This window comes from Colius striatus, chromosome 9, assembly GCF_028858725.1.
Source record: "Colius striatus isolate bColStr4 chromosome 9, bColStr4.1.hap1, whole genome shotgun sequence".
Taxonomy (NCBI): domain Eukaryota; kingdom Metazoa; phylum Chordata; class Aves; order Coliiformes; family Coliidae; genus Colius; species Colius striatus.
Window position 1 is genome coordinate 1,747,991 of NC_084767.1, and position 26,347 is coordinate 1,774,337.

General features: G+C 44.5%; 3 protein-coding genes across 7 annotated transcripts; 2 read left to right on the forward strand and 1 right to left on the reverse strand.

Annotated features, from left to right (window-relative positions):
* Nucleotides 1–780: 780 nt before the first annotated feature.
* Nucleotides 781–5,117, reverse strand: SOX30 (SRY-box transcription factor 30). The gene is made up of 4 exons (XM_010196720.2): nt 4,835–5,117; nt 3,196–3,435; nt 1,654–1,833; nt 781–1,190 (listed from the first exon to the last, which is right to left on the reverse strand). Exons 1-4 carry the CDS (start codon nt 4,935–4,937, stop codon nt 943–945), a joined length of 771 nt encoding a protein of 256 aa, XP_010195022.2. The 5' UTR covers nt 4,938–5,117; the 3' UTR covers nt 781–942.
* A 143-nt stretch (nt 5,118–5,260) lies between these two features.
* Nucleotides 5,261–10,430, forward strand: THG1L (tRNA-histidine guanylyltransferase 1 like). Of its 5 annotated transcripts, none has more exons than XM_062002471.1 (6): nt 5,261–5,430; nt 6,304–6,480; nt 6,919–7,088; nt 7,799–7,887; nt 8,484–8,591; nt 9,689–10,430. In XM_062002471.1, exons 1-6 carry the CDS (start codon nt 5,261–5,263, stop codon nt 9,848–9,850), a joined length of 876 nt encoding a protein of 291 aa, XP_061858455.1. In that variant the 3' UTR covers nt 9,851–10,430. The 5 variants fall into 5 exon arrangements, with proteins under 5 accessions (XP_061858455.1, XP_061858457.1, XP_061858456.1 ...); XM_062002472.1 differs by having other exon boundaries at nt 5,356–5,629; XM_062002473.1 differs by lacking the exon at nt 8,484–8,591 and having other exon boundaries at nt 5,268–5,430.
* Nucleotides 10,431–12,378: 1,948 nt separating this feature from the next.
* Nucleotides 12,379–25,932, forward strand: LSM11 (LSM11, U7 small nuclear RNA associated). Its single transcript, XM_062002843.1, has 4 exons — nt 12,379–12,796; nt 15,365–15,504; nt 16,235–16,318; nt 17,780–25,932. The coding sequence occupies exons 1-4, from the start codon at nt 12,379–12,381 to the stop codon at nt 18,155–18,157; spliced, it is 1,020 nt and encodes a 339-aa protein (XP_061858827.1). The 3' UTR covers nt 18,158–25,932.
* The last annotated feature ends 415 nt before the right edge of the window (nt 25,933–26,347 follow it).

Sequence of the window (26,347 nt, forward strand, 5' to 3'; positions counted from 1 at the left end):
TTAGAAAGATCATGGCATTAGCAAAGCTTGCAGCATGAACTCAGAACAGCCTTTTATGGCACAAGAACACTCCTCTCCCTCAGAGGCATTATGAAACTACCTAATTTCAGAAACCAAAGGCTAAGCAAGGTTAGCAATTTGGGGAATTGATGTCCCATATTTCTTTAAAGCACCTAAAAAATAGAAATATCTTGTATTGCTCTTATCAACTCATAAAGTTCCAGGTAGTCTTTTTGCTGTAGGAATGAGCAGTGTTTACACTTATATCCAGAATATAAAGAATTCAAGCCTATTGCACAGTCATGAAAGAAAAATGATGCCTTACAAGGAACAAGCATCAGTAAGCCATCAGACTTCTTGCATTTGAGCAGCACACCTGCTGCTGGTAGGGCATTGCTGCATTCTATGCAGTGCTTAGCTTAGGGATGGCTTAGGAAATACCCACGGGATATTACCATGTGTGAGCTTGTAAATTCTTTGCTCAGCTGATCTCTGACTACACAGAAGCTGCAAAGATAAAACTAGGAATTACTACTTACATAAGAATTCTGAGGACACTTTCCCCCAGGCTGGATGTCAGAAAGACTTGTAGATATGATAGCTGCAAAAACAGTACCCAGGAGACTTCTCACACACCTACTTTAATTCTAGCTGATCATTTTCAAAATATATTTACACTATCTCTGCCTAATGCTTTTCTGTGGGAATTAAAAGCACTTACACACATAAAGTGAAGAGAAACTTTTATTACACTGTGTGCTTGGGGGTGCCAATAACTGGGCATGAGTTTACAAGCAGCCTCAGGCCAGCAGGTCCCACCACTCAGGACCTAGAGGAATGTAAGGGCACCTTTCTTCTGAATGCTCAGTTTGCTTTCTGTAAGTCAAAAGACTCTCTGCTTTTCAGCATTTGTTCTTACTGGTACTGAAATGAAGGATTTCATTACCTTGAGGGGAAATAGTGATGTCCGGATATAAAGTAAGATTGCTGAAATGAGGGTGGAGGAGGTACTCCAAACAGACTGACTGGCTGAACAATGGGAAGGGGCTGTAGTGGTGTAGCTACAGCATGCAAGACTGGAGCTGGAACAGTCATTGGTGCCGTGTTTACATTAGTAGCCTGGAAAACAGTAACTGGACCAACACATGGAATGGAAGAAGGCATCAGATGGATGGCAGAAGACGACTCACCTTTAGAAGAAAGAAAAGTTATTTATCAGACATGAATAGAAGAAGAAATTTCATAAAAAGCAGCATAGCAAATCACAGCCAGAGCCAGAACCATTTCCCCCAAAACACCTCCTAGCATTACTTCCCTACAACTCACAGTCTTACCCCACTGGGCCTGCATGCTTTCTGACATATGGGCTTGGAGCCCACAAATTCAAGCTTCCTTCTGCAGAAACCCAAGGGTGAAAGAAGAAGGAACTGATTAGTGAGTGTCGAGGCTGTGAGGCTGGTGAGGGATGTCTTGACCTGATATGGCCACAGGAGGCTGAGGAAATGGTAGAGACTAGGAGGCAGACTGATAGAAACAGCTGTATCAAGAAAGACTGAGAACTTGTTTTAACTATATGTACATTACCATATGTCTAACTTCTGCTAGGGTAGGTACATTTGTAGTTTTAAAAATCATTCACTACTCAAAACTCACAGACTGGATGACTTATAGTCTTCTCAACTTGAGGGATGACAACAGGGTAAGGAGACAACTGGCAGGGACAAATGCCAGCTGGACTTGTGGTGATGACAGTCTGAGAAGGGCTGGAAGCTACAGTAGAGACAGGCAGTGGAAGTGGCTTCTTTTTGCTTGGTTGTGGTTTATAAACCCAATCTGTTAAAGACAAAAAAAGACACAGACATCCAATACTTGGGATGGTCTCATTCTTTACATAAAGCTTTAATTCTGAACTATAAAAAAAGTCTGAGTTAAGAAATTGCTTCTCTAGCCAACGGCAATACCCCATTTGTTTCAGTGAGCTAGCAAACAGTGCACTTCACCAGAGGTGCAAATAAAATGGACCAGTTTGGGTATTGTCTTTATGTTACTAAATAGTAACTGTGAGACAAAGAATAAACAACAGTGGGGAGTGATGTGGCACATCTGAGGAAAGCACGTTAAGGCGAACACAACGCTGTACCATGGGCTTTCAGTGCAGAAGAAAACCATGGCTGTATTCAAAATGTGGCTCTTTCCTGTTTCTGTCACCCCTGAAGTCTCACATACACCTGCACGTTACAAAACACAATGGAAAATATGACCCACTAGGAATCCTGTCTAGATTTTAGAGGAGTATATTTGCCTTTGACTTAGAACATTAATCAAACACTAACAGTTGTATAAATTATGGATTTACACTGAGCATTTCGGTTTCATTCACAAGCTAACTCTCAATGCAACCACAAAGAGGGCCTTTCTTTTCTTTCTTCTTTCTATAATTGTTTTTTGTTGGTTCCTGGTTTTTTTTTTTTCAGAAGGGTGCAAGGAGAGAGGGAAAGTGCTGATGTTATCTTTTGCTTGTTTATGATAGATTACTCAGGTCATGTCTACCAGGAACAGCAATAACCATGAACTAACAGGATTATGACAACAGAAAGGATCACACCACCTGGTATCTCATCCAGCTTTTAAAAAGAGCATTCAAAGTACTGACACTCTGTTTTACTGAACTGCAGTGTCATGGGGAAACAAATTTGTTTTGGGTACAAAATTTTAACCCTTTTGACAAAAGGTTGAGAAACAGCATCTTTCACACCGTTCTTTGGGAATCTCGAGTCTATACATTAGAGAATCCTACAGACTACGATGCTGTTTGTGCTTCCTGTGGCACTTGCCTTTCCTGTGTTTAAGGAATGGATGTATGTGTCACCACAGGCCACCTGGGCAGCTCTTTCTGGAGCACATAAAATGGTGCAGCAGGCCATGTTCACAATAAACTCACTACTAAAGCATTCAGAAGAGCTACTGGAGCTGCGACGTTCCAAAACCAGAAGAAACATTGGAGGCTATGAAGGATGAAACGTCATTTTGGATGCTTTAAAAAATCAATATCCATTCAGGCACTAGAAAGCTGAAGTGCTGCATGCTTGAAATGTCTGCATTTTTTTTCTAGTACTTGCTCTAATGAAAAAGATCAATTTTTAAATAAAAAGTCTTGCACTCCTAAAGCATTCAAGTCAGTAAATACACATTTACCGGGAAATTCCTCTCTGTGCTTCATTTTCAGCTTGTGAGCTTCATCATAATAGGGTTGCTTCTGCTCATCAGTCAGTTTGCTCCACTCCAGCCCAAGCAGAGTGCTGATTTCTGTGTTGTTGGCACCTGGGTATGCTTTGGCTATGGTGGGCCGATGAATCCTGGCCCACACCATAAAGGCGTTCATTGGGCGCTTTACGCGGCCCTTCCTGTCCTTGCTAAACGGAGTGTCTGGTATTCCTGTGCAACAAACCCAGGACAGATTGTCATCTCACAGGCAACACATGCAATACAATCCTACATTCAGTTTGGCAAGAGTCAAATCTCTAGAGCTTTGGAACAGGTGACACTCAATGCACATTTGGAGAGTCGCTCCGGAAAGCAGCTCGGGCTAAAGGGGAGAATGCTCCACTAACCCTTGTGGACCACTGCATAAGGAATCATTTACCTGCCTTTCATTACACAGTATCTTTAAAAAGAAGAGAAATATATAGGAGTGCTGACACAGTGGTTTGGGTAGATTGTTTCCTTATGAATTTGCAAAGAAAACACTGTAGGGCATAGATGATATCATAGAATCACAGAATCATAGAATCACAGAATGGTAGGGGTTGGAAGGGACCTTTAGAGATCATCCAGTCCAACCCCCCTGCAGAAGCAGGGTCACCTAGATCAGGTCACATAGGAACATGTCCAGGTGGGTCTTGAAGCCCTCCAAGGAAGGAGCCTCCACACCCTCCCTGGGCAGCCTGTGCCAGGGCTCCCTCACCTCAACAGTGAAATAGTTTTTTCTTATATTTAAGTGGAAATTTTTGTGTTCCAGCTTCATCCCATATCACTGCAAATTTGCCATCACCACCAGAACTATGTATGCAAAGCCTTAACAATGCAGGGAGAGGGGCTATTGATGCAGTTTAGTCCCACACCTGTGCAGTCCTTGGCTTCTCAGCTGAGGTCATTACAGCTGTTCTGGGTTTCTGGTTGGTTGGTTGTTTTTTTCCCCTCTCTCACTCTTTTCTCAGATTTGGACAGTTGTTTTGCTGGAGGAACCTGTGTTACCAAATGACTGCTACGTGGCACCTGACTTTGGCTCTTTGTAAACACAGACTGCATTTAAATGGAGCTGGTGGCACAATAAACCCCCAGAGCCCTCGCAGCTCACTCCTGAGCAAGCATTTTCTTCTCTGAAAATAGCTTACAGGCGAACTCTTTCACATTATCAATACAGAGCAAAAGTCTTGCAGTCTTTAACCTCACTTAAAGTCACTAATTTTCACAGCCTAGATATCTTTCAGAAGATTCTAATCCAGACATTTCAAAACGTTCCTCATTCCACACGTCCGGATTTTCTGAGAGGTGTACAAACGCTGCACAGCTTTAACCATCAAAAGGGATTCCTGACCTTAAACTTGCAGCCACAACTCAGTGCGGCTCTGAACGCTGTTCCAAGGCGTTTCATGTAGTCAGGGAGCTGCACTGATTTTAACCAACCACTAGAGAACCCGGTGCTCACGTATGTTCGCTGAAGAAGAGTCGTACAAAAGTGCATCCAAAGGGATCACGATCTTTCTGCCCACGTTCTGATAACCCAACAGCTGTGCCGCCTACTGAACCCCTGCAAACTCTCTTAACGTAATACCTGATTCGGAAGGTAGTATTGTCAGGGAAACACTTTCAGTTTTAGTCTTTACGGCAGGCTTCGGTAAAGGCGGCATTTCGCTTGGCGCGGCAGCCTGCCACATCACCTCTGGCGGCAGAGGGGCTCGGACCTGCACGCAGGCCGCAGCAGGCCGCGGGTGAAGCACGGCTGGGGCGACCCCAAGCTCCTCATAGCTCTGCACCTTGCCGTCGCTGGTGCTGGCGTGAGCAGGCCCGCACTGCGAGACGGGCAAGGCTTTGCCCTGGCTCCCTCTCGCCCTGCGGCTGCCCATCGGCCCGCCCGCGGCCGTTACGCCAGCGCCCGCCGCGCCCCGGCCCCGCCTCACGACGCGGTCGCCATGGAGACCCCCGGGAACCATAGAGAGGTCCGCCCGCGCCTAGACAGGCTTCCGCTTCCGCTCGGGCCATGCTGGGGTGCTGGCGGGCCGCGGCGGCCATCGCTGTGCGCCGGGCGTGCGGCCGCCGCCTCTCCATGGCGAAGAGCAAGTTCGAGTACGTGCGGGACTTTGAGGCGGACGACACCTGTCTGCCCAACTGCTGGATCGTGGTGCGGCTGGACGGCCGCAACTTCCACCGGTGAGGGCCGGGCGGGCAGCCAGCGGCAGGGCCGCTTGGAGCGCCGTGGTCGCTATGGCGACGCCTCAGCCAGCGGGAGGACGGGGCTGCGGTGGGGAAGGGAGGTCCCTCAGCGCCTCTGTGCAGGCTTGGGTGCTGTGCCGAGAAGAGCGATGCTGGCCGGTGCCGTGCACTTGGCCCTGGCTGTTCCCTGCCCGAGGTGCGTGAGTTCTGCAGGTGCTGAGGCCGTAAATCCTCCTCTGCCCCTGATCCCCGTGAACTCTTCAGCCTCTGCAGGGCACGGAATTGTTACCTCGTGCTTTGTCTTCAAAGGCAGCTTCAGAACCGTGCCTTCGGCAGGGCGGTGGGGAGATGGTGGACTAGCGCTGTGGCTATGCGGGGTGGGAGGGGGGTGGCAGCTGCTGTCCAGGGATATTCATTTGTGTTCAGGGGCAGTGTCCGAGTGGTATTTGCCGTTTATTCGGGATAAACAGCACGGTTCTCTTGAGTGGTAGATGACCCATTGTCTGGTTGGGGACCCGATCTCTGGTCTGGTAAAGCTCTCGAGTCTTGACATGTTCATTCATAATGTTGCCTTTATTGGGCTGAGTATTGAAGGCACCCTAAGAGAAAGCGAGTTTACATAAAGTAATGTGTGTCATCCTTTCTTTAGTGAAAAATACAGAACCCAGTCATTCTGAAGGAGATGGGAAAGAAAAGGGGTTATCCAGAGTGTGTAAACCCAGGTTTTTTGTTACTGTTTTTTATATCTGGAGGCAATTCTCTGTTAGTATTGATAGGGTGCATGAAGTCAATATTCACTTGGAAAATGAACAGGTTAGCATTTTTAGTAGCCTTTTAAGAGATTCTTATTCAACCCCTTTTGCTTTGAAGGTTTTCTGAGCAGCATGAGTTCAAAAAGCCAAATGATGACCGTGCTCTTCAGCTGATGACTAAGTGTGCCCAGACAGTGATGCAAGAATTGGAGGATATTACTATTGCTTATGGACAGAGTGATGAATATAGTTTTGTTTTCAAAAAGAAGAGTAGATGGTTTAAAAGAAGAGCAAGGTAAAAGCTGCTTTGATACTGAAGGGAACTTGTTTTTAACACCTCTCTCTAAACCTTTAATTCTTCTTTAGATTAGCTTTTACACACGGGGGTGAGGAGTAAAGCTGTGTTTGAGTGCATTAGTCCAAGTTCTTCATGTGAACTCTTTGCACGCGATCCTTCAGGAAAACATGTTCAGTGATACAGAGGTGGGGTTTACAAAAATGTTTTGACAAAACAAACATTGGTAACAAAATGTTACCTCTTCCAATTCCTTTCCCTTGATTCTCAGTACTTCTTTCAAAAGACTCTAAGCCATTGCTGAATAGTTGGGCCGTGGTTTTAGAAACGCAGAAGTCCACCAGAATTATCACTACTGATACCTCAGATCATCACAGATATAGAATCACGTTAACGTATTTCTTTCCTCTTGTTTTCCTTTTGCTTTCTGTTTGCAAGTAAGTTCATGACTCACGTGGTCTCTCAGTTTTCCTCAAGTTACGTTTTCTACTGGAAGGATTACTTTAAGGACCAGCAACTTCTGTACCCTCCGGGATTTGACGGACGAATCGTATTGTATCCCAGCAACCAAAATCTAAAGGACTACCTCAGCTGGAGACAAGCAGATTGTAAGTGGCTGTAGAGAATGGAGACTTGTGCAGTTGAGTTATCTTCCTCTCTCAATGGAAATGCCTTTATTGCCAGCACATTTGTACATACAGGTATCGGGGAGAGAAGAATTGGCAGGGTCGTAGTTTTAAATAAACAGTAATCGAACGGTTTTGGGCTTTGTATGGATACAGAAGTACTGGCTGAAATTCCGAGTCTTGAGGCTAAAAACTGTATTGGTTGCATCCTAAGTGTGAGCTCAGTCCAGGAAATATTAAAACTATTAATAGAATTAACTTATTATTTGTTTAGCCAAGGTAATCCTCTTTAGTGAAGAGATGTGAATGTTTGGACTCACACCACGTAGCAATCACAAGTGCTATATATTCCATGCTAGGACAGACCATTGGATTTACTCTCTAGGCTTTCATTAGTACCTAGTCCCCATTGCTCAAATGAATAAGGTAATTTATGTTGCACACAAACACCCTTCACCCTCTGCACTCCCTTTTCAGAATGATGGTGAAATGTGTCTTGTAGTCACTCTTGCGATATGCAGTACCTTACAAAATCATCAGCAAGATCGTATCTTCTCTAGAAACTACTGTTATGAATTTCCCTTTATTCTTAGCTGTTTCTTGGACACAGCTCTGGAAATAAAGCTGGTTTTGTTCTGACCAGTCACTCAGATTTGGTAAACACACTTTCTCTCACTCTTCTCTTTTTCTAGGCCATATTAATAACCTTTATAATACAGTGTTTTGGATGCTTGTACAGCGGAGCGGTTTGACACCAGTGCAAGCACAAGATAGACTCCAGGTAAAAGTCTCTTGAGGTCACCTTTTTTTTTCCATCTACAAAGGAAATCACAAGATTGGCAAAGCTGTGTCTTGCCTACCCAGCAGCCCTGGCTGGCTTATCTGTTCTTATTGTAGTAATTGTGTGTGTGTAGGTTCAACAACTTCAGTGTTCAGATGTGAATGTGATTAGCAAATATTTTGGTCAAATATTAGTGGTATTTATTAATTATCAAGTTCAGAAATGTCATATAAACATCCACTGTCCGTACCCACAAAGTACAATGGCAGGATTCAGCTACTATTGATTCCAAGACCCTTCTGTAGTATTTTGCCTCATTGTGCAGGTTTCAGCAGGTTAATTCTGTTTTCTCCTGGAGTCTTTTGACTTTCTTCCATTTGTCTTCAAAATGTACTAAGAAACCTCTGGTTTAATATCCTCATTTGGCAGTTAGAAGTAATTCCTCTGTTGCGAGAGGGAATTAAACCTTGTAATTTAAAGGTGAAAAGCCTGTATAAATGTTTGTCTGGCTTCCAGTATTCACCCAGATTCTGCCCTAGAGGTCCAGTTTGTTTGTTGTCCAGCTTCAATAAGAGTACTTTTTAATTTCCAATTAGGGAACTTTGGCTGGAGATAAGAATGAAATCTTATTTTCCGAATTCAACATTAACTACAACAATGAACCTTTGATGTACAGAAAAGGAACCGTCTTGATATGGCAGAAGGTAAAAAACTAGGTTACCACTTGCTTCATGCTCCTGTTTTAAACAGCTACACTATGGCAGACACTGTAAGATCACCACATGTATCCCAAATGTATGAGAGAAATCTCCCTTGTTTAATGAATCATATGGTTGGTTTCTTGGTGGAACCAGCTTTGAAAATTGAAGTATTCTTGCTTCCTGAAAAATCAGATTTTAATGACTGCTGTCAGTTTGATGTGGTAATTGCTGGGGCCCCTGCCAGGCCCTTCACAGGATTAGATCCCAAGTATTTCCACTGCAAAGGAATTGTGAACTTTTGTTCAGCAAGGTAGCTCAGCTCATAGTGTGGTTAGTCCTAAGTGCAGCTGTTAATGAGGAGTAAGGAGTGCAGTTGTTAATGGGGAAACCCTTTTAATGATAACTTGGAAATGTTCATCATTCTCAGATAACATCAACTGATGCAGAATTAGTTTAAGGAATTCCTGTCCTGTGTTTTGTATGAGATGAGACTCCAGAAAATCAAAAATGTTCATGGCCTTGGTGTCCTGTAGTAAATCTTAACTTAGAAATACATGTGTTTGGTGTGATCTGGACCTGCTCAGCCTGTGCTAAGAGTTCTTCATAACTTCTTCAGCCTTTCAACCTCGATGTAAAAAGCTGATAATACCTTTTATTTTTTTCTATATATTGTTTTTTAAATTGAGTTTTGGCCCATGACTTCCATCATTTAATTTGAACTACTTAGAACAGGGAGAGGCTCCCACCTCGAAATAGATTCCACTTGTTTTTTATACACACTTTTTGTCTTGGTAACTGTAGACACTTGCCACGTTTGCCATTTGGTTTATATACCTCCAAATGAAATCATGTACTTTATTCAACAGTACTTGCAATTGGTTATGTGAATTTGCAGGTAATTTCATCCAGCCACGTGATGATGGCATTCCATTTCAACTGCTCATGTGTTAGTCTTTGAACTGAGAATAGACTCTTTCAAAACATGCAGTGTTCAAATTCCATAGTAAGCAGTAACGTTGCTAGTTGCTTTTGTTTCTTGCCCATTTGTGAATCCCCTCTGGCATCTGACATGTCTGCTAATGTCTCTACTGCATTTTCAGGTTAATGAAGTCACGACAAAGAAAATAAAACTGCCAAAAGAAGCAGAAGAAAAGGAAGTCGAAGTAACACGGATTAGGACTAAAGTTGTTCCCTTGCACTGTGACATTATTGGGGACCAGTTCTGGGAGGAATACCCTGAGATTCTGGCCGACGATAGTTGATCTCTCTGCTGAGTATAACTGTTTATGTTTTGCTCTGTTTGGGTTGTTGCAAGTGAGGAGTACAAAGGTAGCCCTCCTCGGTGGCTACACTGGTTTGAGTGTTGCTGTTGCCTGAAAAGACTGGTATGTTTGTCATATAAGGATATGACCATATGGCAAACCTAAAATCATATTTTGAATGTTAAAAACTGTTCCTTCCCTGTACATGCATATTTGTAGAATAAGTGTATATGAATGTCATGCATTTCTGTAGCATTTAAATCATGAGGTATTTTACTGAACTGCTGAACTATAAAAAAGCTTGCATATTTGAGCAGTCAAAAGCAGAGGAGAAAATAATTCTTTTGCTTTTTGTTTCAACTGAGGTGGACCAGAATACTTCAATTGGCACTTAGTACTATCACAGCCAGTGTGTTTAGTCAGATCAGTGACAAAGCTTTCAGCTGCTGAATGTCTCTGAGCCTCACAGAAAGGAAATGGAACAGCCAAGCAGTTTCCTAGGAGTGATTTTTTTTTTAAAGGTTTTGTCAAATGTGCAAGATTTTTATACTTTTTTAAAAAATAAACAAAAAAAGAGTAATTTCTTCCTTGCTGTGTTTATTACTTGGCCTTTCTCCTTCCTGGGACTTCCACTAGTAACTGGCAAAAGTTCTAAACAGGGAAGGTAATAATAAAGATACTGGACACACTTGAATTCTCTTAGGACCTGGATAGACACAGTGCTCTCATCTTCTGTGGCCTTGGAAGTCATTTGTCTCCTGCTGTGCAGTAGAGTGAAAGGTAGCGTCCCCAGGGAACATTCTGGTGCCTGGGAAGAGGGTGCTAACGAGAACCTGTACTGCTGCTCTCTGATTTTCCTGGGGATACCACAGAAGTAGCAGTCCTGACAATACATGTTGCTTACAGGGAAGCAGCGGGGGGAGGGTGTTGCCTGGTTTCTGCACAGTTTTGTTTTGGTTCCACTATCAGTTAAGACCCTTTCTCAAAACACTTAACTCATACAGCTTCTCAGAGCAGAAGTATTTCTGCTAATACAAAAGGTCTTGTCCCAGTGTAACTGGGATTTGAGGGAAATAACCTATTTTGGCATAGAAGTAAAACTATCATGATATAATAGGTATTTATAAGGACTTTATTACTGCTTTTAACAGTACTGGTTTCAAAACACTGGTGCTAGAACAGTAATCTGTCAAGTTATTGCTAAGGGACAGACAGTCAGCAGCTGGGACTGACCATGAAAATGGAAAGAAAGAATTAAATGTGACTGAAGAAGGTCAGTTCTGAGTTAGTTGCCCCAGAATTTGCATTGCACCCTGCTCTCTTTTTTTCCTGCAGGAAGAACTTAACTCACTTAAGGCAACATGCACTTTGTTGGGTGGTTGTTTTTCAAAACAGGCACTGATGTAAACTACTACTTTTTGTAGTTTCTTCCTAAGATTGAACAATGAATCTATGCATTTAGAACAGCAGAGGGCTTCCCCTCAACCATGATTCATGCTTGGAAATTATTATGTAGGGGTTTTTCCTATATGGCTACCTGATACGTTGTAGAACATATGTAAATCGTGTATGTCTCTAAAATGGGTCTGTATTGGGTCTTACCCTCAGAGTACTTTCTAATTAACTCATCCTTACATTACTATGTAACAAACAAACAGTCCTGCTCACAGATGGATGCAGACCTTGGAACCAAGACACAGATTGTCTGTACAGCCACGGCCTTGAATTTGTATTATTATAAATAAATGAGAAACTCCCTGGGGCCTCTTCATGCATAAAGTCATAAACATGATTTTGTAGCTTTAGCAGGAAAGAAATCTTTGCTAGATTCAGGAAGCAGACTGGCCGTAGTGGCACACACTGCTCAACCCATGTCCTCTGCCAGTGCTTACAGGTATTTCAGTAGCGGCTGAAGTCCCATACTGCAGCCCAGTGATGAAATAGGTGTTTCATCTACATTAGTCCACAGCCTCTGGCCGCTGCTGCTGCTGTGACGGAGCATTTTAGGTACCAGAGCCGGTACTGAAAGATCAGTGGTGGAATCCCTGACAGTAACACCCCTCTGCAGCAGCCACACGCCTTGCTGTGCTTTCCTTCAGAGACACGTTTCTGTATGGTATACCCTTTTACGGATTAGCACGCAAATGACAGCGTAACCCCCTTTTGCCCAGGTGCCCTTCCTCTGCCTGGGGCCCTGGAAGGTGACCTGTGGTCCTTGTTGCGTGCGGCACCCCCAGAACAGCCGGGGGCCTCCGGGTTGGGCTGCAGGAGGAGGCCGCGCTACAGAGACCAGCTGTGCAACCGCACCAGCGAGCTCAGTAATGCTCGAGGAGGGCAAGCGGGGCGCCCGCACCTCCCCGAGCGGAGCGGGGCAGCTCCGCCCCGCCGGGGCCCGCCCGGGCCGTGCTCCGCCCTCGCTCCGCGCCGCCCGGAACCCGCGCAGCTCCGGCGCCCGCGGGGCTCCGCCGGGCGGCGCGGCAGCGGCTCCTGGCGGCGGCGCGGGGCCGTGCGGCCGCCCGCAGCCCGGCATGGAGGAGGACGAGGGGGCCGCGGGAGGCGCGGAGCACCAGCGCGCCCGCCGCCGGCCCGGGGCCGAGCGCTCCCCCAGCCCCAGCCGCCTGGACGTCAGCTCCAGCCGCTTCGACCCGCTGCTGGCGCTGTACTCGGCCAACACGCCGCTGCCCTTCCCCTCCGCGCCCTGCTTCAACAACCTCGCCGAGTATGAGAGCTTCCAGCGCGGCCTGCTCCGCCCGCGCGGCCGCCGCCCCGCGCCCTCCCGCCGCGGCCCGCCCGCCGCCCGCCGCGGCCCGCCCGCCGCCGACCCCGAGCGCATCCAGCGCCTCCGCAGCCTCATGGTCAACGCGGGCCCCGAGCACGACACGGCCGAGGGCGGCGCGGCGGCCCGGCGCCGGCGAGCGCCGCGCAACGTCCTCACTCGGATGCCCCGTAAGGGCGCGAGCGGGCGCAGGGCGAGGCCGGGACCGGGGCGGGAGGCGCGGTGAAGCGGCAGGCTCAGGGGTCCCGCGGGGCGACGGGCAGCGAGGGCTGAGGCGGCAGCCGCGGGGCAGTGGATGGCGGAGGGGGTGAGGGCGTGGGCTGGGCCGTGGGGGCGCGGGACGCGGGTTGGGGCCCCGGGTGAGCGGCGGCGCGGAGCTGGGACGGAGTGCGGCGGTTTGAAGAGGGCGGCAGCTGAAGGAAGTGGTCGGATGACAGCGGCGCGTGGGTGCGTCGGTCGGAGGGGGAAATGATGGAGTTTGGGTGGAAAGTGATGCTGGTGCAGTAGGTGACAGGATGGGGAAATTCCGTGCAGAAATGAGGGAGGTACATTTCACAGAAGCAAAAGTTACACTGGCTTTGTTACGGTGACATCCTCTTCTGTTACTTGGTTAATTACATTCATCTTCTTGACTTCAAGGGAACAAAAAAGGATGAGATGCTGCTGTCTTTCAGAAATACTGTGTTTAAACCCCAAATCGGGTTTGAGCCCAGGCAGCCTGTAGTGAAGTCAGAGTTAAACTGCAGGACGAGTGTAACCCACTGCTGTATCTTGGGGGCATAAACAGGATTTTGAGTGCAAAACCAGCTGGGTAACTCTTTTCCTTATGAACTGAAAAATTATTACTACTAGTACTTAACAGCATCAAAAGCCACAGGTGAACCCAGCTGCATGCAGGTTTGATGCTTGCAGAGAGGGATGTTGCAAAAATAAACTCCTTGAGTTGCTGGTTTAGTTTTTTCCCCAAGAAGTGGATGTCGTATTGTTGAAAGGTTTTGGGGTGATGTGTTCTGCCATTTTGATCAGGTACATTTGGAGGTTTGCCTTGGTGAAGCCAGAGCCTTAAGCAGCAAGGAGAAGTGGGAAGAGCACTGTCTTGATACAGCAGAGCTGTGAAGTAGTGATTTCCACCCTGGCCTCATGGGGTGCCAGCAAATAAAGGCATAGTTGGAATTAAAGGTTGCACTTGAATTTTTATAAGAAGTTGTAAAGTTCCTGTGTAAAGGGAAAGCTGGAATCCAAAAAGAAACCTTTAATGATCCTGTAAATTCTCAGAGCTGGCTAGAAAAAGTACTGTCACCTGATTAAAGATATCAGTCGGATGGAGTGATGGTGTCATCTGTGGTTCTTGTGAATTCAGAAGATGTGTGTCATCGGTTTGGCTGCAGGAAGCACACAGACTGATGAGAAGACCCCTGTAAGCAAAGCTGGGAGGTACTGAGGCAGTTGGTGCTTTGTATGAAAGCAGTTTTCAACCACCCAGCTCAGTCATCTTGTAGCAGTAGCTGTCCAGCCGGAGAGGGCTGGCAAGAAGACAACGGGTCTCAACAAATAAATGTGATTAGATTAACTCAGAGGAAGCTGCTTTAGATTTCCCTGCTGTGGATAAGAATCACCGTGCAGCCAAGTCCTGTGCATCAGCTGTCAGCTGGTAACATTTCACACTCACAGAATGCATTTGCTAGAGTGCAAATGGAACTTTGAATACATAGTCCCTAGAGCACAGGGCGAGAGATCACCTCTGGCTCAGATATTTTATTAATACCAAGGCCTGTCTGACACTTCAGACCAATATTTTCCCCTGGCTCTCAGCAGGAATTGTACAGCAGTCCTGGGGCTGTTTGCACAAGCAAATGGGTAGCTGTAATCCATCACTGGAACGGCTTTGCCATGGTGTGGGTGGAAGTTGGGAAGTAAATAATACCCACCCCTTTAGATAATTCACACTTGCAGAGATGTCCAGTGTGCAGATAAGGCTTGTGTGTACCGGGCAGGCTGCTCTGTCTTACTCAATTCCTTTGGGTTTGCCCTGAAAAAAAAGCATTATCGTTCTGTGGTTTAGCATGGCTTCATTGGTGGCTGCAGCTTATAGTAATTTGATTTCTCTGCCAGAGACTTGTCCAGGTTGGAAGGATGTTCAGCTGGCTTCTGGAAGTTTCACTGAAACAGTATAGTTTCATCACTTTAATGCTTGGACTCGATCGATGATCTTAAAGGTCTTTTCCAATCGTGATGGTTCCATCATTCTACGATTCTAATCCAGTTTGGTTACTGAAGAACTTTTGAGTCATTCATTGCTTCAGAAATCTCCTTGTGAAGAAAAAGGAACACACCTGACACATCATTAACAGGTTGTGACTGATCTGAGCTGGCCTTAAGCAGGCATTTGTCTTCTCAGAGAAATTCTGCCTCCTTGAGCTTTCCGTTCCCTCTGAACCACTTCTATGGAAGATGAACGTTCATTAGTATGTTTCTTAAAAGTGTCAAGAAGATTTTCAGCAAAGGCTGATTTTGCTGTGGGTTATGTAAAACAAAACCTTCCTGTTTTCTAAGGGTTCTGCTGTTCCCACTGTAAGATGAGTTTTGGTGGTCTAGTAATTACAGCTACAGCGTGCTACAGTGCTCCAGGGCTTCTTGTTCTTTCTGCCATGGAGACAAGTGTTGTATCAAGATCTGCCTAGAGTAAATTTCTACATATTATATCTATGTGTTTAGTTGATGTTTTCTTTCTGTTTTAGTCCACGAAGGCAGCCCACTGGGGGAACTTCATCGCTGCGTCCGAGATGGTGTAAAAATCAATGTCCATATCCGCACTTTCAAAGGGCTCCGTGGAGTCTGCACAGGGTTTTTGGTTGCATTTGACAAGTTCTGGAATATGGTAATTGCTGTTCCAGCCCTTGATTTATAACTGCTGTATTGAAAACTTGAAACTTGGAACAGGTTGAAGCAAACTGCATTTTGAAAGGATTGATGTGGAGTTGTTCCTAAGGTGATATGCTCTGGCACCAAGCACTGAGTTTCAGATACAAGTGGTGCTTGGTGTTGGATTGGCACATCTGAGAGGTGCCCAGCCATCTTAGAAAAGGTTTAGATGAGAGAGAGCACTGAAGAGTTCCCAACATCTTCAAAGGTTTTATATAAGAATGCAGGAAGTTGGAATTTAAGGAGTATCAAAGCCTCCAAAGCCTTCTTTGCAGAACTCTCTCTTCGTATATATGGCAGCTACTTGTCTGTTAGCTTTCACTGACACATCACTGGGATGCTAGTAACAAAAGCTTTTCCCTGTGTTCTGCCTTATGAAGATCTTAAAGACAGGGGATAGAAAAGCAGCTGTTAATATTTGTGAGCCTGGAGCTGTGAAAAGTTCGGAAATGGGGGTGGAGTGGGAAGGATTTTGCAGGCAAAGCTCAGAAGGATTTTGCAAGTGAGACAGAATGGGTGCTAGGCTTTGCTGCTGCTTTTATGCCTCAGTACCAGTGAGATGATTAAGAAGCCAGCTTCACAGCACAGCTTGTTCCTAGGATGGATTTTCTCTCTGAACACAAAGCTGGTCCAAAGCTTCCTCAGGTTTTCTTTTAATTTTGCCCTTCCCATTTCTTTTCTTCTAGGCCCTGACAGACGTGGATGAGACATACAGGAAACCAGTAATGGGCAAAGCTTTCTACGCAGAACCTCAGCTCACACTAACCCGGGTAGGTGACCGTCGCCAGGGTCTGTTTTTTTAAGGACCTTCCTGTTCAAAGCAATAAAAGGGGAGCATTGACTGGAAAACTATATTTACATTTGAAGTATTTTACCAACTTTTATTGCAGATGGCTTTAAAATGACTTGAACTGAGAGAGGGGGAAAAAACAGTTTTCTGACCTTTTTGAAAGTACTTTGGCCAGGGTTCAGTGTTAGAGAAATGACACCTTAGAGTTGCTAATATCAGATCACAGTTGCTGCCACTGCTTAGTGCAGTAAGCTGACCTTCTCTGAGCTCACTCTGTGATTTTGGATTTGTTTGTTCTGTTCATTTTTTGCACCCTTGACTGACCCAGTCCACATTCGTCCCTGCCAGGTGACTTTGGCAGTGCATGACACTGATGTTAGTGTTCATGGAGCAGTAGTCTTTGTTTGCAGCCAACAGAACAGTTTGCCTGTTTGGTCACTTGAACTTCCAGTCTGGGTACTGTGAAGCCCAAGATTCTACATGTTGCTCCAAAGCAAGACACTCTAGGGTTCAGCTGCAAAAAGACGTGTTCACAAAGTTGAGAACTGACGACATGACAGATGAACTTCTGAACAATGAAGGCAAAAAAGATGTGACAGGGTCGTGCCTATTGAATGGCATAGCTCTGGGCCTTTTGAACATCAGAGGAGCATCACAAAAACTTTTAAACAGCTTCATTATGAGGAATTTGCTTTCAGATTCCTGCCGTTTAAATCTGGCTTGGGATAGATCCCACCCTTCCTTTTTTAAAGTTTAGTTAAAGATAATGTCTCACAGGGACTGGCTTTCCATCCTGTTGCTGGGAAGAGATGGGCTAACCAATAATCCTTTTCATTTGTCAGTATTTCATAAATGCAGTTTCTTTTCCATTTTCAGCACCATGTGTTCTTAGGTTAATGAGTTCATACAGTGCTCTGGAGCTGCTGCTCTAGCTTTTATTATTTTTTCTATTGTTTGTGGTCTGCTCACCTCCCAGAATACCCACAGAGCATATTTTAGTTGGTTTGGGGGAACACAAAAGGTCCATCATTTTTTTAGTATACACTCTTTGTTGATTGAGGCTGATTACCTTAGGGATTCATGTCCTGCCTGAGGACACAAGGATGGAAATCTCCCTAATACCATCTGACAGCATTACAAGAGCACTGGGGAAAGTGAGCTAATGGAGTAACTTGGTAGCTCTCTGTTGTTCCTGACCAAAGTTAAGTGCTGCTGCACATCAGTATTGCTCCCCAAATTAAATTCCTTGGTGCTCACACAACCCATTCACGTTGTGCCACTGTTTAGCAAGCAAGTGTAGGCCTTGTTGCTGGTAAAGATTCTTCACTGATTGTGTACTGTGAGCTCTGATTTGGGATTGTTTATGCAAACACTGTGTAGAAGTGCTGAGCAAGCAGCCTGTCCTGTGAATGTCATCACATACACAAGTATTCCTTTACAGCTGTTTGACAGACTCAAACTGCAGGAGTCCTCGGCAAAGAAGGCAGCTGACTCAAAGACTGTCTCAGAGGAGCTGGCCCTGACAAATGACTCTCAGACGCTGGGACTGAAAGGACGAGGGAGAGCAGAAGATGAGCGTGAGAGGCAGAAACGCTTGGGTAGAGCTGGAGAGAAGAAGATGCCAAGTGACAGAGGTGATGCTGATGTGGGTAGCGGGACTGCCCACACAGAGGGGGCCAGTGCTGGTGGTACCCGGGCAAGAAGCCAGTCACGGAGAAAAAGGCGTCCCAAAGTGGATTATCAACAGGTGTTCACACGGCACATAAACCAGATTTTCATTCGAGGAGAGAATGTCTTGCTTGTTCATTTGGCACATTGACTTGGCTGAGCCTTCCTCGGTGTATTTATTTGATAGCATGAATTGCTGCTGCAGCCATCGCTCTTTAGCGTTCTCATTAAGTCTGATGGTACTGTGACTGGTTTCCCATTGCCACAACAAGGTAGGGGAAGTAATTCTACCTGGAGCATCCTGAGCCTCATGCCAAAGTAGCCTCATGCCTACTTAGATCTCTGTTGGGAGCCTCAGGACAAGGTCAGCAAAGTAGTTATTCCTGTGAGATGAGGGAGGCAAGCGCAGATCCCTCTGCTCTTTAAAAAGAAGCTAAATGGAGAGGGTTAGAAGAGAATTTTGGTGTACTCTGTTACAGGAGCTAATTGTGGCACACATTAAGGAGCTTAAGATCAGATCTCCGCCTGAAATGGATCCCAAATGCTCTTTTCTGTGCTCAGAGTAACCTCGAGAGAAGACTGCTAATGAAACCAGCAATTTATCTGCTGGTGTTACCCAGCTGTCTTCTTTTCCAGACATATTTCTGACAATCATTTTGAAATAGTCTGTGAAAAAGTAGAGTGACTTACAACTGCTGGCTATCAGCCTCTTCTTCATAGTTAGCTCTATAATTCCCTGTGTGACAGAAAACCTCTTAATTGAAGACTGCTCTTCTCAGTGAATGGTGGCAGGATGTTGTTTTCGCTATCAAAGCTTAGGCTTTTATTTGTAATGCTGTGCTTTAGCTGCTTGCTGCTGCTAACAGGGCTAATGTAGCTGATCCAGGGACCTCCCTATTTGGAGTTTTATCTGTGAATGTCGTGGATGCAGATGGAAAATGGTACTTTTATGTTTAACCCATTTGCCACTTAGTGTAACAGTGACATTTGCAAAGGTGTAGGGGTTTTTTTCTCAGATTTAAAGTGTTTGTGCTGAGCACAGTTGTACTGTATCTAAGCGCCTTTCAAGCTCCTTCTGTTGAAACTAGAGGTGCTGTGTCTCCAGCAGTTCTCACGGAGCAGAAATCTTTATGGGTCTTTCCTATCTGTATGAATGATGCATCATCTAATTCCAGTTGAACTGAGCTTTGGAGGTGTGCCTAAAAATGTTTTGAAGTGTAAAAGTCAAACTTGACTCATTAGTGTTTTCATTTTAGCAAGGTGGTTAAACTGCTGTAGATCAGGCCAGGCTTCTGCAGGTATCACCTGCTTTCCAAGAGAGCTACATGCAGAAGTTTGAGGTAAATGAAGTTGTTATATTATCCTGCCTATTCCCTTAGTTGTTAAAGGCCACTAGATTTCACACTGCTCTTCTTGTACTCATCTCAGCTACCTTTTGCTTTGTAGCAGCTCTGTGTATTTAAGGTGAAGTTAGGAAATAGCTTTGTAGCAGATCTTGTATTGCATGTAGAGGTCTCTCAAACTCGGTGACTGTACTCTCAATGACATATGTTGCTGTTGCTATAAATGCAGCATACTGCTTGCTTGTTGTTAGGGGTATGTCTGTTGTTCAGATGATTTTGCAGGAGTTCTTGGACATACAAAGCAGCTGTATGCCTCTAGGGGAGCCTGAAACTTTGATGTCAACATTTCAGATGACTTTGGGCTTGGATGGCTGAGCAGCTCAGCCACTGAACTGCAAACTCAAGTTCAGCCTGGGACAGAAGTGCCTCAGAATTCAATGTGTTGAGGCAAAACAGTTTCATCAAGAGTGGGGAAAAAAAAAAAGACAAGGATAAAAATATCTACACTTTCCTATAGTTTTATTGCTGTAATTCCTTCTTCTCTTTGAGGTTCCTGTTTCCTCTCTTTTTGTGCTGTTCTTGTTTGTGTTCATATGGCCTGCAGTTCTTCCCTTTTTTCCCTTTCTTTCTCTTCTCCTGGCAGTACTTTGTCTCCTCAGGACATCCTAAACTACTGTTCAGGAGAGTTGTTCTTGTATTCGCCCCTACTTGTCCTGGCTTCCTGAACCTTTCCTGGTTGGCTTGCTGTGTGAATGTGATTCCCAACTAACCAGAACACTCACAAATTGTTAGAAATGTGTGAAGCTAGAAACAAGGGGCTTATTTCTGCTCCTGACTTCTCATCAGCTTTTATTGCAAGTGAGTACTTTTCTTCATTACATTTTTGTCTGTGAGTTGTTTTTTCCCCTCTGCTTTCTGAATGTTCTGGTTTTATTCCAGTTGTTGGGGATGAATTATCTGCCTTTTCCATTCATGCCAAAGGCTACTGGTTTTGACCTCTCCTCTTTCCTTCATACTTGACCAAATGGTGTCAAATCTCTGCTCAGGCCTGTGTACTATGACATCTAATTGGATTCTTGCTTTTTTTACCTCCTACTCTTAATTCTCGTTTGTACTGCCTTGTGCATTCAGTAAGGTACAACTACCATGAATGTTCTTGTGGCTATACTGCCCTCTTTCCTTGTCAGTTAGGACTTCACCAAGTTGTCAGTTGCTACTAGAAGTCTTAGTTTCCTTTCATCAGAAGTTTTTCTCTGAAGCCTTGCAGTTGTTTGACATCTACAAGTTTCTTTTTTGACATTTTATGAAAAATGCTGGTGCTTAGACTTGCATTTGTGCCTTGATTTTTATATCATCACTGACCTGTTCTTCCAAAGTCATCACCTCAGTCAACAGACCTGGTTAAGAGCTATACAGTTTGTCTACTTTTTTTGCTCTACCTCATTATTAAACAGTTCCTTATCTCCTGTCATTGCCTCATCTGTGGAGCCGGTTAAAATTCTCTCTTCCAATTTAGATTTAATGGCTTATTTGGTGATTCTTCATTTCCTTCCTCCCTACCCACCTCTCTCTCATTATTTCCAAGCTGCTTCCTAAATACAGCCACTTCTACAACTTCAGATCTACCAAAATGTCTTCCTTTTCCCTATTTCTGACATTGTATCTTCCCAAAGCCCATTGCCAAAATGCTGTTTTATGAGTTTTGTCTCTTTCAAGCATAGCATTTGTGATTTTGTCTCCTTCAGGCTTCATAATTGTGACTAAGCAAGTGATCCTGGATGTGTGTTGTCACTTGCATGTTTAATACTTCAGATAAAGCTGCTCTTCAAATAAAATGGAATGTGATGCTCTGAAATGAAGTCTTCTACCTCACTGGAGTATTCATGTAAATCTGTTTGTTTTTAAAAACAAAAGAAAACAACCCTTGGAAACAAACGAGCTTTGTTTGGTCTTATTGTTTCTGGTGATTTCTTTCCATGTTTTACCTTTTCCAAACTCGGCATAAAATCCAGATTCTTTAAGATCTGTTTGCTCTTATCCACTGCTATTGCTGCAGTGTCACAAAGATGATGTGACCGTGGGCACCTGAAGTCATGCTAAAGAATGAAGTGCAGGGGGAAGTCTTAAGAAACAGAGCTGTGTGAGAGGGATTCTGGAGGAGATCCACATTCTGTTTGCGACTTTTCCAGTATTTGTAAGACCCTGTTCAGCCTGGTGCTCAGCAGTGGTTCCTGCAGTGTTATCTCTGGGGAAGTACTAAATTACTGCAAGGAGCAGGTTTCTGAAGTACCCTTGAAGAAATGTTGTGATCACTTGAGATTTTTTTCGCATCATTTCTGAACGAGCAGACAAATATGAAACTTGTGCAGTGCTGTGGTGCCAACTGCAGGAATGATGTAACGCTGCAATGGTCTTGGAATGTGATGTGAGTGAGATCTCACGTGTCATCATGTATCTCTTCATTGCCAACAGAGTTCAGTAGGGAGCCAAATCTCATGATTACATTAAGAGGTGATTTATAATTCTAGGGACCTTTGCAGATATTCTGAGTAGGGTTTTCATGGTACCACAGCATAAAAACTTGCTGTGATGCAGGGAAACTGGTAGGGAGAATCTGTCTGAGAGCTGCAATGTTACCCTACATTTATGGGTATCATGGCTGGGATGATTGTTTGGGAAGCTCTCTTGCACAGATGCCTCATTTTTATTGAATACTTCTTAAACAGGGCAGTGGCAGTAGAATAGGTAAGGCCAAAGGAAAAAAAACAAGCTTTTAAAAAGTGTGGGTTTAGTTCCTTCTCTCAGCTGACTTGCCCAGCTTCTTAATTGCCTGGAAGGATTTTTTTTCTGATCTAGACACATGTCCTCACCAGGTGATGGCTGAAGTAGTCAGCAAGTACTGCTTTCCATCTGCTCCTTGTCCTTCAGATTCTGGATTAATTGTTTCTGATGCAGCTTTCCCTTCTGTATCTTTTGGAAGCAGAGCAAAGTCTCTCAGCAGGGGCAGGTTTGACTGCCCGCTGTTTTTTTTTCCCCTCCCTAAGGAATGTTACCCCATCTAGTTTTGCATCCAGATGGCCTTTGGTTATTGTTGATTTTGATACTATTCTCTGCAGACTTTTGGAATTTTTTGGTCAGATGTTTTAAATTATTTTCCTTCCCACAGTGCCAGGGTTTCTTACTTGGCTCCTGCAGTCACCCATTTGCACCTAGGAATCCTCATGGGTGAAGAAGTGCCCACGAAAAAAAAGCAGCAGATACAAAAACATGTCTAATTTTTGTTGAATTTGACATTTTGTCCAACATGCTGCCCACACTTACTCTTTCCCTTGCTTACTGGCACTGACCTACGTGAGACAGGTGGAAACAATGATTTCCTCCAGAATCTTGAAAGAAACCTGAAAGGCAGCAGGGACAGCAAACTGTGAAAACATTCTGAGTTTGTGAAGATGTGTATCTCCAGGTAAACTTCCTGTCTTTGATTAAACAGATCAGAATGACAACTACCATCTGAAACTGTAAGCCCTGCAACTGGGTGGAACTGGAAGGTACAGTACTACACCCTTTCAGCAGCAATGCAGCAGCAGCAGCAAAGTTGCTGTGATTCCTTCAACCAGGCAGGCTCTTTCCTGAGAAGCTGTTGAGTTGTATATTGGTGTCTGCTCCAAGCATAAGTGCAAAAACCAGCATATTAATATGAAGATGCTTTCTCTCCTGCCTGCATTGCAAAGTGTAAAACACAAATGCTGAAGCACACATCATGTGCAGCCCAGAACTATTTCAGTTCGTGCTTCTGCTTCTTGCCGTGGGTTTAAAAAGCTGAAGTTGATACTACAGCAATCCCTTGCTCTAACATTGTGAAAGGCTAACACTTAGTAGAAAAGGATACTGAAAAACTGAGGTATTACAGAATTTGTGGAATTTGTAGTGTAATTAAGGTATTGCAAACCAAACCCATCTGCTCCTCAGGATCCAGATGCACAAATGGAAATGAATGAAGCCACAAGTAGGAAAAAAAATAACTTCCCTTCTTCTAGTGAAGGAAGGTGGTCTTCCTAGAGCAGGCCAGTAAGTGCAAAGCTAATTCTCAGTTTGTACACGTGATGGTAGGTAGGCTGAAACTCAGAGTGAACAAAGTATGGACAAAAAAGAGCTGAAAGAGGCTCTGTTTGCAGACTTGAGTATCAACAGTCTAACTTCACAGTGAGAGTTTCTAGAGAAGCAACTCCAGTTTGCAGTACTAACAGCTGCAGCATTGGCTCCCCAAAATGTTTTCTTGGCATTATTGTCCTTGCCCATAAGAAGATGATAAATGCAAAGGTTGGTGGTATGCTGTCCTGTACTGTCTTTTTCAAAATGCTGCAGTGTATTTAGTGATGAGATCTGACTAAGTGGACAAAGGAAAGCACGGTGTAGGAAAAGAGGAGAGAGTCCAAGCTGAGCTTCATGTTTTAATTTACCAAAAATAACCTGGAAGGGTACACTTGGACCAAAAAACTAAGAATGCACTCAAGTCTTCATTTAGAAACTTTAACTTGGTCAGACTTTTTTCCAGCAGTGCCTATGTCTGTCCTTCAGATAAACATTACTGCAACATCTTTTAAAGGTACTGTGCTGTCCATGTAGCCAGTAATGTTCACTTCATATCTAAGAAGCGCTTTCAGAAGTCACTGTCATTAGAAGGAAACTCTCATTTTCAGGAGGTTACATGTCTTTTTCTCTCTTCTGACTTAGAACCTAAGATGAAATTGGGCAACAGCTGTATCTCAGTAAAGCAGTTAAAATTTGCTTGGGAAGAAAAACCAATTAAAAAAAAAAAAATCACAGCTTTTTGTGTCAGGTGTTGCCAATGTGTCAGCAGGAGAGAGCATCGACTCGTGGCAGAAAGGAGACGACCTTTACTATTTAACAGCACCTTTTGCTGCCAACTTTTTTACCCATTAACAACCTAGGCAGAAAAAAAAAAGATCAGGCCACTTGGGAAGAGAGAGGCAAGGCAGTCTGACAGTCCTCCTCTGGGTGGGCACTGCAGGATCACCACACTTCATGAAGGCTTTGTTTGAGGGGGGAAAAAAAATAGTGTGGAATCTACTGTTAAGCATAATATGCGCCTCTCTCTAGGTTTTCCCAACTTTGAGCTTTCATGGAATGCTGAAAGTGGGAAAGCAGGCAAAGAAAAAGGGAGTTCCTTTACTTGGTGACAAGTCCTTGAAATGGGAGGTTGCCTTCTTGCCTGGGTGCTTTGGCACAGTGCAGTGTTGTGCTCAGTCGATGAAGGAGGAGTGCACAGAGCCAGTTCTTCAGTGCAGCCTCCGTTACGTTGTGAGCATCCCCCTGCATCCTGCCTCTCACAGTTTGCAGAGGAAACCCAGTGGGAGAAAAAATAAGTAAGCAAATTTCTCCTTTTGAGGCAGGGATGGTAGGAAGCTTGGCTAGTTCTTGTTAGCTTCCTGGGGGTGCAGGAGAAAAGACTACTTTAGTGGAGGAAGATGGCTTGTCTCATGATGTTTACAAGTCCTTTAGATGTCACTGTAAGTGCTCTTGCTCTTAGCTGGTAGAAGTGAAGGCCTGTCAGGGAAGGAAAATGCCTTCTGATGTTCCCGGATAACTATTTTATTAGCTGCTAGCTTCATAGTGTACACTTGGATGACTTAGCTGGAGAAAATTAGTACACCTGAGACCTTCAGTCAGTCTTGTATTCGTTTAGAATGAAAAGGAGTTTGATCAGTTTGTGTAAAAACATATCCATCCTTTTTTCCTCTCAAAAGATCAGTGCTCTCCCTCAGGAAAGAAATGAAAGCTGCTCCTGCTCCTATAGCGATTGCTTCTGATTTCCACAGCTTCAGAGCAAAGTGCAGCTGTGTCATTGCATCTTCAGCACGACAGATCATTCCGAGATGAAAATGAGCGAAATGGGCCTCTTGAAAACAAAAATGGGCATTATGAGGGGAGCATTTGCATTCACCTCTTTTCAAATAGTGTATGCATCCACTGTAGTTGCATGGACTGGGTCTTGTTATCTAGAAATCTTCCTTAACAAACCACAGAGGAGCAGAGTTGGGACCCACCAGACTGACATGGGATTGGACGTCATGTGCTGACAAATTCTGATCTCTACTGCCACTTGCTCACTGAATGGCCTTGGCAAGCCACTTCCCTCCCTCTCCCTCACACTCCACAGCGGTGATACCTCTGAGAGCAATCCTTGCCTGGCTTGCAAGGATTTGGGGAAGCAGCAAGTGCTACACAAGTGCTAAGTATTGTTACTACAACTACCATGTGTCAGGTAAGCAGATAACATAGATCATCTGCCCTCTTCAGGCACTTGACTGTTAGCCTTATGTCTCAGCACACTGAAGATGTGCAGGGTATCAGGTACAATGATGCACTTCAGTCTTGAAACGACTTACATCTTCAAGGTCAGATTTGGTGACTTCAATATCTGTCTTGCAGCTGCAATACCATGTTTTGGTCAAATGGTGATAAATGAGAGTGTAACTCATTTGTAATTCCTTCTCTGTCTTCCTAAATATTTTGTTTCTTGGGAAGCTGATGCTGCTATGAACATATCAAATAATACTGAAGTTGCAATATTCTGCTTTCCAGTTGTAAATGTTTGTATTTAAAATTGCTAAGACTGCAATGCAATAAATATATCCATGTAGCAGTTTGCTTCAAAGCATGGGGTTTTTTTTGTGCTCTGTCAATATGCCTGTCTCAGTGGTGACTACTGCAGCCATGAGGACACCTGCCTGGATGTGGAGACCACCAGGTCAGAATGCCAGCACTGCCAGCTCAGCACATGATGTGGGGCAAACCTCATGTGTGGGTTCCAAGGTGTATTCATCTACAAAAGACGAATATCGTTCTACCCATCTTTCAGAGGTGCAGAAGGGAAGAAAACTTCATGTTGATAAATGTAAGAACCCTTTCCCTGGCCACTCAAAGGTCTCTTACCTTAGTGTGTGCTCTTCCACCATGCCATCAGCAGACATGAG

Bases quoted from the DNA above. Each gene is read 5' to 3' on its own strand.
- LSM11 (XM_062002843.1), top strand. From the start codon at position 12,379: ATGGAGGAGGACGAGGGGGCCGCGGGAGGCGCGGAGCACCAGCGCGCC. The intron at 12,797-15,364 runs GTAAGGGCGCGA...TTTCTGTTTTAG, and splicing joins CGTCCTCACTCGGATGCCCC to TCCACGAAGGCAGCCCACTG. The intron at 15,505-16,234 runs GTAATTGCTGTT...CTTTTCTTCTAG, and splicing joins TTGACAAGTTCTGGAATATG to GCCCTGACAGACGTGGATGA.
- SOX30 (XM_010196720.2), bottom strand. From the start codon at position 4,937: ATGTGGCAGGCTGCCGCGCCAAGCGAAATGCCGCCTTTACCGAAGCCT. The intron at 3,436-4,834 runs GTATTACGTTAA...TTTGTTGCACAG, and splicing joins AATACTACCTTCCGAATCAG to GAATACCAGACACTCCGTTT. The intron at 1,191-1,653 runs GTGAGTTTTGAG...TTTCTTCTAAAG, and splicing joins GACTATAAGTCATCCAGTCT to GTGAGTCGTCTTCTGCCATC.
- THG1L (XM_062002471.1), top strand. From the start codon at position 5,261: ATGCTGGGGTGCTGGCGGGCCGCGGCGGCCATCGCTGTGCGCCGGGCG. The intron at 7,888-8,483 runs GTAAAAGTCTCT...ATTTCCAATTAG, and splicing joins AAGCACAAGATAGACTCCAG to GGAACTTTGGCTGGAGATAA. The intron at 8,592-9,688 runs GTAAAAAACTAG...CTGCATTTTCAG, and splicing joins CCGTCTTGATATGGCAGAAG to GTTAATGAAGTCACGACAAA.